Raw genomic sequence first — 11,908 nt, 5'->3', positions numbered from 1 at the left:
CACACTCGTTCGTATTCGAAAAGAAAGCAGCCCAAAAAACATGGTTTACTCAGAAATAAAAGAAAGTCACCAAAATTACCTTCAAACAAACAATACACACATTTTAACTGGCAATAATGTGAATTCTTTCATGCCGTTGCACGTGCAAGATATGAAAAAAATCCACAGTCAGCATTCTTACGCAACAGTATCCCTGGACATAAATACTTCTTGACATCACAATTTTCACATTTAATGATGCAATATAGCTGATAGTGGCCTCAAAGAACAGAAATACTCTTCATTGTAAAGGCCAGCTCGATCAATCTCCTTGATTACATGTCGAAGCTGCCGTGGCCTTGCTGAGCATGAGTATGAGTATGATGTATGGCTAACATTGGCATGTGTGGCATGTCCTCTCACCAAAGGGGCTGGCCGAGGGGTCAACGGGGCTAATGGTGGTAAAAGTGGAACTTGATCCTTACTCGTGGCAACGACACAGTACACGTGACGGCAGGTTTATTTGAGCAAGGGATCAGCTTCTTTCTTGTGTTACAATTAATATGTTTGCACTCTAGTCCATATTGTGTGCATCTATGGCGGCACGAGATCGAATTCTCCTGCCTCTGATTCCTCTGTGGCCACCACGCAACTCGCGACAGCCACCTGGAAACTTCCCACACCGCTGAAGACCCTGTGTGCCACCACCGCTGAGAAGGGCCTCCATGACCCTTGCCATTGCGGCGCCACGGCCTAACGGCGTTGTCCTGCACTGGCACCCCCACCCCCACGTGAGGAGACGAGATGCCCCGCCACTTGGTGGGCTTCGCCCTCTAGCTGCGGCGAGGGAGGATGGACGGGAATGGGAAGCTACTTGCAGCGGCGGCTGCTAGGGTTCCCTGTCACCCACGGGAAGGAGGACAAGGGAAGGGAGTAGTAGATGATGCATGTAGATATATAGCTAGCTAGGTAGGTTGATGCATGCATGCATGTACTCCCTCTGCTCCTAAATATTTGTCTTTCTAGACATTTCAAATGAACTACCACATTCGGATGTATGTAGAGATATTTTAGAATGTAGATTCACTCATTTTGCTTCGTATATAGTCATTTGTTGAAATCTTTAGAAAAACAAATATTTAGGAACGGAGGGAATAGTTAGGACGGTGTAGATGACACATGCAGATATATAACGTGGAAGGAGTGAACTTTGTACGTACCTGACGTAGTCACGTGTGCAGCTAAGTCACGCCACTGTTCTGCTGACTGGAATACCATTGTTCTTCTAAATCATCTAAGAAATCACAGGTTTGTTTGTGTTAACCTATTTTTTTTTAAAAAATGCATTGGGTTAACTTGGAGACCTCGTTTGCTTGCGGGTGCCGATGGCGGTGGAGGTGATTTCCTCCCGCGTGACGGCGGACTCTGCCGCTCCTTGTTCCCGGTTGCTTCCTCTCAATCCATCGGTCCCGCTTCGATCCCCATGGAGAGATGGCGGAGGTGGCTCCAAGACCGTGTTGGCGCATGTTGAACGGGCGACGAGTTTGGTGGAGCGTGATGGATCGGTCGGGGCAGGCCCGTCCAGGGGGCTGTGCGAGCAGTGCGACCGCACCGGGCCCCCAAATCCCAAGGACCCTCAATTTTGGGCCAACGTTGTATATTTTTTATCAGGCTATTTCATTTCTTTGCTCTGTTTTGGGCCTGCGGCCTGGTCTGACCGCCCAAGCGCTTCCTCTCAATCGATGGATCGTACGCCCCGAGCCTCTTCCCAACCCCCTCTCGGTCAGCCTTCTGCCCAACTATTCTTTCCAGCCTTCCTGAATTCGCCTAACAAATTCGAGCAGAAACGAGCCCCAGCAAGGTCCAACATAGCCAGGAAAAGCACAAGGCAGCCGCTGCTAGCCGGCGGTCAAGCGTTCGGGCTTAGGCCAGATTGATTTGGAGATTTATTTGATGAATCACCGACCAGTCCATGTCCATCAGGTGGCCACAAGACCAAGAAGTATTATTTAGGACATTTTTCATGTTCAATAATTTAATGATTAATGGGTATACTGTATATGTGCATCAGTTCTTAAGTAATAAGTTACTTAATAAACCGTTCTATGTTTATTGCTTCATCGATGTATTCTTTATAGAAGATAGTTGGTGTATTTGATACCACAATGTTGTACAAAATACCGCATATTTAAAGGTAATGGCTTAAACGAGTGTGTTCTTTAGTTGTATATAAATATTTTAGTTACAAGAATTTTTAAAATTTTAGGACTTCATTTTGCATTTCCCACCGGGGCCCGAATTTCTGGAGACGGCCCTGGGTCGGGGTCGTGGATGTGTGGTGGACAGAAGAAATCCATGTTGGCTTGGCCGGCACCGACGCAGCGACGCCCGTGGGCGCCATCGTTCCTTCCTAAAGGGCGTCGGGGATCCCCCTCGCGTACCAGGATAAACCCTAGGACCTGTCCGGGCAGCAGCGTCACATTCCTTCTTAAGGTGTTGCTTGGTATGCGTGGGTCCGCTGCGCTACGAGTGTGGTTGATGTCTTTGGAGGGCCCATCGGTTGCGGATCATCGTTGTTTTTGATGATCCGACTCTGTTGTCATTCATTTCTTTTGTGTTTTCTCTTTCGCTTCTTTTGGGCGTGACTTAGCCTGGACGGCACGAGCGGGCTTTCCGGCCCGCTCGTGGCCCGTTTAGGACCGGCCCGTACGGTCCAGGCCCGATAGAAAAGTGTGCCGGTCAGAGCCCAGAAAAGCAGACCGAAAAAAGTTCGGTCCGGTCCGGTTTCTAACCGGGCCGACCGAGCGGACCGATGGCGCAAGGCCCAGCCCATCTAATGTAACAGATCGATCGAGGCCCTGCCGAGCACCCCTTCCCCTCGTTCCATCCCCTCCCTCGCTCGATTCCCCCCCTCCTCACAAATGGAGGCGCCTCCTCCTCTGCTCTATCCCTAACCCTAACCCAAGGCGATGGTGCCGTTGCCCGCGGCTCTCCCTTCACCGACGGCGCCATCTCTTCCGAGTCCGAGCTGGAGGAGCACATCTACGTCGGGGAGGCAGCAAGGCCAGCACGCCGTCGGTCCGTCCTTACCTGGTTCCTCACCAAGCGCCACGAAGAGGAAAAGGTATGTGTCCCTAACCTGTAACCCTCGGCCCTCGCCAAACTGAGATGATTCAGAGAAACTTAGATAGGAGATCTGGAGATGTAGTGTTTGGTCCGGAGATAATGGTGATTGGTGAAGGAGAAGGGGAATGAGAGGGGAATTATGTGTTGCTGGTGTTCATTTGCACTCAAAGGGGATCACTAGCGGCATTCTCGAACCTGCGGATGCTGGTGTGACCACTCAAAGGGTGATTATGTCTGCTTCCAGCACATTATCCTCTCCATCCCAGATTAGGAGAAGGTTGCTGAGGTTTGCTTTGATAAAGGAATGACTGCTCCTGCACCCAGTTCGAGCTAATTAAAGGGACGTGTCAAAAATAGTCACCCTCTCGAACTCTAGCAAAAAAAATGCAAGCACGACACAGTGACGAGATATATTTTTCAGCTAAATTCTTAGACACCAGCAGCCGCAGGTTCGAGAATGCCGCTAGTGATCCCCTGGTGCTGCTGTTTTTTTTAGATAATGGTCAGGATTCAGGAGATAATTATGTTCATTTGCACTACTAGTAGATGATTTTCTATGCTACAAAAGCCTGTTCCTGTTCATTTTTGTATGATGCAACCTGATTTTGTGCGTATTTTGTTCATACTCGTTCCCTGTGATGGCGAGTAGATGAGTTCTGTACAGATCGTAACGATGTCTACATGATCCTGTCCACAGCTTATTTGTGATCTGTTACTGTTAGTACAGTAAAGGCTGCATGTTGTCCACTTCTCGAATGGTTTAGTTGTTGGTGACATGTGTACCATGGTCTGAGTTATTTGCTGTTTTTTGTAACCTGATAATCTGAGTTATGTGCTGTTTTTTGTAGATAATGGTGAAGGAGAAGGGGAATGAGAAGGGAAAGGGTGCTGGTAAGGATAATGCGAAAGGGTGCTGGTATGTTTGCCATCTTTTCCTTACCTTTTCTTTATCTCTTTTTTGGTCTTGTTGTATGTGATGTGAGCATTTGTCTAACTTCCACACTTGTAGCCGAGGGATGAGAATGAAGAGGATGATGTTGAGAACATCAAGTTACCCACTGTGGTGGAGGAGATCAACGATTGATAACTATTCTTCCTACATGTTTCACTTGTCATACAATACCAAATATTATTTATGTGAATGTTGCTTATCTTACTTGTAGACATTCATCATGTGGATGTTGATCTTGCTATTTTGGAGATGAATGTCAAAGTGATCTTTCTCATGTGAAGGCTACTTTTGCATTTCTGTTATGTTGAAACCTTTCAAGTCATGAACTATGAATTGTCACTGCTAGCTTGGAGATGAACCTCTCATTTGTGTTATGTTCAACTTGTCAATTGCCATGGACTTGGAATTGTTAGAGCAAGTTTGTAATCATGTCATTCAATGATGATAAGACCTTATGTTTGTGGATGTGATATTGTGCTTAACCTGATTTAGTTATTCTTGCTGTCCAAATTTAGTCATGTGCTTGCTGTCCAATTAGTTGTTTGTGGATGTGATATTCCTGCTGTTTCGGTCCAAAATTATGTGAAGAAACTTATCTAAAAACTGTACTGATCAATGTTTGTGCATGTGATTTTTGTGATATTGTTCCTCTCAAAATCATTTGTTTTGATGTCCAAAATACAAATAAAATCCTGTCCAAATTTAGTTATGACATACTAGTCATTATACAGAAACAGAGCACTCACTAAATTTGGACAGTCTAAATTGTGGCAAGAAAGCGCAACAGGGCACTGCTAAATAATGGCCAAAACGCTTAATAGAGCACTCCCAGGGACAGCTACAGTCTAAATATGTCAAAACAGCCTAAACAGTGGCCAACAAAGCATTCCCAGGCTGTTAAACAGAGTCCCAGCCATCGGTCCCGTTCGGTCCAGTCGAGCTGACCGAGCTTTGCTCCTCTCGGTCCGGTCCTGGAAAATTGGCTTGCTGGCCACCTCGGTCCGGTCCGGACCGGACCGAGCTTTGCTCCTCTTGGTCCGGTCTTGGAAAATTGGCTTGCTGGCCACCTCGGTCCGGTCCGGACCGGACCGGCCGCGGCCGGTCCAAAGGCTGGCTCGGTCAAAGCCCGGACCGGACCGGACCGCGTCCACCTAAGGCGTGACTGTGCTGCTGCGGTCGGTTACTTTGGAATACAAAGTGGGGGAATCCCTTTTTCGGCTAACTCGTTTGTTGTTTGCTGTTTGATGATGTATGTCCCGCCAGCGTTGGTTGCCGTAAAGTATGCGATACCGATACGGCCGGTATCCCCTGAGACCTTTGATCTAGGATTACGGACATCACGACGACTTCCAGTTCCAAGCATATACAGTATGTTTCGAAACCCAAAGTCCCAAACCCTACGCTGACGACTCGAGGTTCCTCCTCAGATCAGATCGTCCCGCCCCGCCGATAATCTGCAGGCGAGAAGCTTGTTCCACATCCAAACCCTAGATCGCCTCGGGCGCCGCCAGAGGGGTTTAGGGTTAGGGGGAAAAACTCCTACACGTCGCCACCTCGTTTGTTTTCCTGTTTGAGGTATGTGCCGCCCTTGTTAGTTGCCGTAAAGTATGCGATAGCGATACGGATACGGTCCGTATCGTGAGTTCGTGACGACTTCCAGTTCCAAGCATATGGTATGTTTCGAAACCCAAACCCTACGCAGACTACTACTCGAGGATCGTCCTCAGATCAGATCGTCGAAACGAAAGATACGGCGGCGCGCGGCCATGGTGGCCTCGCTCCCGCACGACCTCGTCCTCGACATCCTGCTCCGCGTGGACGACGCGGCCGCGCTCTTCCGATGCGCCGCGGCCTGCAGGCAGTGGCGCGGCCTCGTCGCCGACCCCGCCATGCTCCGCCGACGGTGGCCGGAGGACGCGCGCCCCTCCCTCGCCGGCTTCTTCATCAAGAACCGGGCCCGTGATCAAGAGGCCAAGGTGCTCGTCCCGACGCCACGGTCGCCGCTGGGCCGCCGTTGCCGCAGCCTCCGCTCCTTCGTGCCAACCGTGCCGGACCGCGCGGTGCCGCTGGCCTCGCGCCGCGGGCTGCTCCTCGTGCGCCTCGTCCCACCCCGCGAGGCGGACCTTGACCAGACGGTCCTCCGTCTGGCCGTGTGCAACCTGCTCCTCGGCACGTGCCACCAACTCCCTCCTCTAATGCACACCACCTCTGTCGGGTACCGTGACTATGGATGCTACTGTTGTGCCGTTCTATCCGGTGACGACTGTCGCTCCGGCGAACAGCCGCCGGGCAACTCACCCTTCTACAAAGTGGTAATCATCACAGCCGGCCATGAGGTACACTGGACTATGTTTGATATCCACACCTTCTCGACTGTGAAACCGAGCTGGAGTACAACGCGCTCCCATGAAATTATGTGGGGCAATACCCTCGGATCATTCTGTCAAACCGACGCCGTCGTCTGCCACGGCGTTGCGTACTGGCTATTTCGTGATGACAGAGAAGGGTGTTTCCATCTCGTTAAACTGATGATTGGCCAGGACGACTATCTCACATTGACGTGGCTCCCGGTCGAGATGTTGCCTGACCGAGATCACCGCCCGTGCCTTCGCTTGAACAGCGATGACACGCTCTCGGTGCTACAGATGCAAGAGACAGGTTTCCAGCTACAAATATGTAGACAAGAGAGACAAGAGAGTTTCTATGGTAGCTCACAATGGCTCCACCCTCAGACGATCGAGCTGATACACCCATACTGGAAGAAGACGGCCCAAGGAAAAGACACACTTTCCATACTGGGAGAGAAGTGTGGCAAATTGCTTGTCATGGATGGGCGCGGGCGCGTGTACGCCGCCGACCTCGAGACCGGAGCAATGAAGGAGGTGGCTGACGGGCCTTACGCACGCCCCAACAGCCCTCTCGATGCCGTGCTCTTAGAGATGGACTGGCCGGCGTTCTTCGTTTCACGTCTTGGTACTGACAGGTATAGCTACCCATGATTATACATATGTCTTTCTTTCCTTTTTTTTTCTTATCATGGTTGATTGATATATGGGTGTTGCTTGTGTTTTTTTTTATTTTGTTGGTGAATCCTTGACTAACACTCTCATCTCCCAGTGGAGGGGAAGCTGCAAGAAGAAGAAGGCGAAAGGGAAAAGGCGGTAGGAAGAATCGCAGCCATGCCTAGGCAGCAAATAGAGGAATTAATATTAGGTTGTGTGTGTTTTGTTGGTGGCAAGTGGCTATTTCGGTTTTCAAAGTCTTGTATGGTGAGAATGTTTGCATGTGTCCTTGTTCTTTACTACACTAGACTAGTAGAACGACCGTGTCGTTGCGACGGATTTTTGAAAAAAAATAGATGGTACTCGTCAAACTAATATAACTAATAATAATGTTGTCTCAGCTAATACATTTTTTTGACAATCAGCTAACACACATCATACTATCAAACACAATAATGTTAGAGCATCTATATCCGGTCCCCTCAAATCCTCCTCAAATGTCCGCGGGCGCGACCGATCACTGACTGGACAGGAGAGAGAAGGAAAAAAGGAGACCCAACTGGACCCCTCATATCATCCCTAAACGTCTACACTGTTCATGGACCATCATATTGACACCAAATATGGGAAGGATATGAGGGCCCACGAACACGTCCGATTAGCCCGTTGTGTAGAATGCGGCTTACTCTGAACCACCTTTTTCTTTCTCTCTCTCTCTTCATATCCACCAATCACATGCAGGTGACCAGATATATAAGGAAGAAAATGAGGAGCATGGTTGCATGCATGCACAAAATAGAGGCTCAAAACGGACACACACATCACACATCTTGCTATAGATGCTCTTATTAAGGGCATGACACTGCTCTGCTCTCCCTCCTCTCTGGACAGGAGGCAATCCCTCAAGATCCAAATCAGGTGGAGGCGGGTTTGGAAAGGAATATTGGGCTGACAGTGGGAAGGAGATCGGGAATGGAAGGGAATATAGCAAAATAAAGATTGAGAGACTAATTAGATGGATTATTATATGTTCCATGAATGTGTCATGTCCAACCAACACGTTTATTCCATTTTTCTATCATTTTTCTATATGGTGACCAAGATGATTTTTGTTTAACGGTACCACATATTCTTTACATCACCCTCAAGTGAAAAATGGTATCTTCATTCGTCATTTATCTTCTTTTGCGCTTGGTTTTTCATTATTCTTGTCAAACAAGACTTGCCTTGCTATATACCCTTCCATATTCTCGCCAAGTGAATAGTTATGATACCTTATCATAAGGTAAGTTGACCCTTTCCTCCAATTCGAATTGGAAACGCCCGTGGGAATATATTTGCCTACCAGAAACGTCAAACTAATTAAGTAGAAAAATACCATAACATATTTGAAGGCATATTAACAAGGTGCAAGACCCCCCTTGACTAAGTAGAGAATTACTTGCTAGGCTCAAATAACAAAAAGCATAACTTCTCCCTCAGTTCCAAGTTAATTGAAATCCAAAGCAAAACAAAAATATGTATAATGTCCAGCTTTTCTACTTAAGACCTATATATGCTGACAAAGAAAATATCATTCTTTGCGCTCTTTTTATTACATCTAGAATTTGTAGGCAAAATATGACTATTGTAATACAAACAAACTATATATTGAAACACTAAAATACAGGAGAGTAGTAAGGCATTGGTGCAGTTAAGTGTTTGAGTCACAAATTGACCGCAATCACCAAGGATCTCATAATATAAGTTAGCAAATAAGAATGTGAATCAAAGGCAAATATATGACCATTACCAAGAAACAGTGTTACCGCTTGAACATTTGCTACATAAATGTAACAAAAAATAAAAATAAAAAATAACCCTTTTTAGCATGGGTACATTGCCCATGGTATGATTTTACTATTATTTGTATGATGGTTTAAAGAAGCATCAGTAACTCGTTTATTTGCATGCCAGTACAAAGAAAACCTTCATACATCATTTTTTCACTAAGGCAGTCATCACTCATCACACCATTGAAAAGGGCGAGATATGTCATAAACCAATATAGGGAAAACAAATCTCCATAGTTAGAGCATAAAAGGTTGAGTAATGAAATGGTAACACAAAGTAAAGTTGATAGGTATACATTACAAATCTACGTGGCAATCATGGGAGCGTAAACTCAAGGTAAACACCATGGTTGTCCTTGCAGATTCGGTTATCCAGATATGATGAGTTTATGTTCTGTGTCAAACCTTTTTTGTTGGTTTGATTCTTTGTGGAGGTGAAATCTTTCATCGACACTATGGTGAAGATATAGTGATTCGACGACCAACACTTCTAAAGGATCATCCCCGGCCCAAGAACGTTCATCGATCAAGGCTTCCCATCTTTTTAAATGGGAGACTCAAGACACTTTCAAAAATCATTATTGATAATGTTCGTGCGGATGAAAGAGTGACAACAACGTTGCTCCAGTCTAATTGCAGTCTCTTCACCGAAGTCTTTGGAGTATTTCTTTGAGCAGAGATTGATACCGCGAAGAAGATGTTTACAAGTTATTTCATTTTAATTCTTAGTGATAGGAGTTACAGTATATTTTCTTGGATCTTAGATCCAAATCAGTGTACCTTTAATTTTTATAAGTATCAATAAATTTACAGGTGTTGCGAACTAACTTGTGGTTGGATGGTTAGAGGGACAGTGGTATCCCCATCTCATCATGGTTCAAGTCCCGGTGCCCACCAGAGATCAATTAAAATACTCTAAAATTGTTGGTTCACTCATGTATTTAGCTAGTGCAACAAGGCATATATTTCTTTTGCTATGAGAAAACTTAGTAGGTTCATGTCTAAGATGATCATTGGCATGCACTAGAAAGGGTCTTGCGCTATCTGAGAAGTACTATGAGTTAAGGAATTCACTATTCAGGGCATCCTACTGTGCTAGAAGGATATAGTGATTCGAACTGGATCTCCGATGTTGATGTACTCTACGCCACAAGTGATATGTATTTACTCATGAAGGCGGCGCGGCGTCATGGAGATCTTGCAAACAGACCATATTGACGAGGTCAACTATGGAAATAGAACTAACAACTTTAAACAGAACCACTGTTGAGGCAGAATGGCTGCGTGAGCTCTTGATCAAGTTTGTCGTGGTTGAAAGAACTATACATGCTATTCTTAAAAAATGTGACAACCAAATGGTTATCATTAAAGTGAACAATTCTAATAACAATGCAAAGTCATCAAGACACGTGAAGAGACGTTTGAAGTCTGTCAAGAAGTTGAGAAACTCTGGAATAATAACTATTACGCATATTCAAACAAACAAAAAGCTGTCAAATCCCTTTGCAAAGGGACTATCACGAAATGTGATAGATATTGCATCGAGGGAGATGGGTATGAGACCCATATATGTTACACGATACTAGTAACCCAATATTTGTGATTGGAGATCCCGTGAATTAGGACCTGGGAAGAACAAGCTATTGGTTAACTGAGGAGAGTAATATGTGACTGTCTCTAGGTGAAGATGCAAAACTCTCAGAGCTGTAAGGTAGGTTGGCAACATGCCTTAATGTAATTCTATTGACTATGATTAGCAAAGATGTTGTCCTACATAGCAGTCTTAAAAGAACGACCTATATAGAGCTTTGGCTATGAACGTTGCACTCTATGAGACTTGGATGATCTCTAGTAAGCACACAAAGAGACTAGGAAGTACCATGTATATGCTCCAAACCGCGGGATGGCCTACTGGCAGCCAAGTACTAGTTAAGACTTTGAGTGAGACATGTTCACACAAAAAAAGCAATTCAAGGCATAATCTATTGTCAGGTTCTGGATGGATGTAGCTTAAAGTTCTAGGTAGAAGTTTAACTTAACAGTATCGGCTACAACATTAGTATATTAAACGAGTGGCGAGAAAAAGGCAAATCTCTAAATGGGTATTTAAGATCCGGTGGGGATTGTTAGAAATAAATGGGCTAGGCCCATAGCAATTTCTGAAATCTCAAGTAATGGCCCATAAATAAAATAGCAAGTGGTGGCTCTAACTTTAGTGGCATCCGAGACGTTCAGGAAGAGTTGGACCTCCTTATATAGCGGGTTCTCTACACCACACTTAATGATGTGTGAAGGAGAGAATAGAAGATCTCATGTGCGTGCTCGCTCGCCTGGCCTGGCTCGGGTCGGGGTGGCGCGCGCACGCGACATGCGTGTGAATGGTTCGCCGAAGTCAGGTTTGTTGTCTTGCAGGGCGTAGCATCCTTTTGTCGTTTTATTTTTTGATGTCTGGGCAGAAAAGTTAATTATTTCTTGTCCGGTAAGTATATGACTTAGAAACCAAGTCGGGTTGTGTTTGGGTCAGGCTTACATGTGGTGGTGTCGAAAAGGAGTAATTTTTAGGCCTCGGGTTGTGTTTGGGTCGGGCTTACACATAGACGTGTCGAAAAGGAGTAATTTTTGGGCATCGGGCTGGTCGTACGCGTGGAGGTGTCGAAAAGGAGTAATTTTCAGGCTTCGGGGTGGCCTTACACGTGGTGGTGTCGAAAAGGAGTAATTTTCAGGCCTCGAGTTGTGTTTGGGTCGAGCTTACACATGGTGGTGTCGAAAATAAGTAATTTTCAGGCCTCGATAGTCGGGCTTACACGTGGTGGTGTCGAAAAGGAGTAATTTTCAGGCCTCGGATTGTGTCTGGATTGGGTTTACACGTGGAGATGTCGAAAATGAGTAATTTTTGGGCCTCAGGCCGGTCTTACATGTTGAGGTGTCGAAAAGGAGTACTCCGTCCGTTCCAAAATAGATGACTCAACTTTATATTAACTTTAGTACAAAGTTGGGTCATTTATTTTGGAATAAAG

General features: G+C 46.0%; 1 protein-coding gene across 1 annotated transcript; it reads left to right on the top strand.

Annotated features, from left to right (window-relative positions):
• The first annotated feature begins 1,364 nt into the window (after positions 1–1,364).
• On the top strand, positions 1,365–4,522 carry LOC119280313. The gene is made up of 5 exons (XM_037561204.1): positions 1,365–1,634; positions 2,825–3,103; positions 3,954–4,021; positions 4,115–4,188; positions 4,269–4,522. Exons 1-5 carry the CDS (start codon positions 1,365–1,367, stop codon positions 4,334–4,336), a joined length of 759 nt encoding a protein of 252 aa, XP_037417101.1. The 3' UTR covers positions 4,337–4,522.
• The last annotated feature ends 7,386 nt before the right edge of the window (positions 4,523–11,908 follow it).

The sequence above is a fragment of the Triticum dicoccoides genome, chromosome 3B (assembly GCF_002162155.2).
Source record: "Triticum dicoccoides isolate Atlit2015 ecotype Zavitan chromosome 3B, WEW_v2.0, whole genome shotgun sequence".
NCBI classification, from domain to species: Eukaryota; Viridiplantae; Streptophyta; class Magnoliopsida; order Poales; family Poaceae; genus Triticum; species Triticum dicoccoides.
Note: the sequence above shows the minus strand (reverse complement) of the source record. Positions and strands in the feature narration are given on the sequence as shown.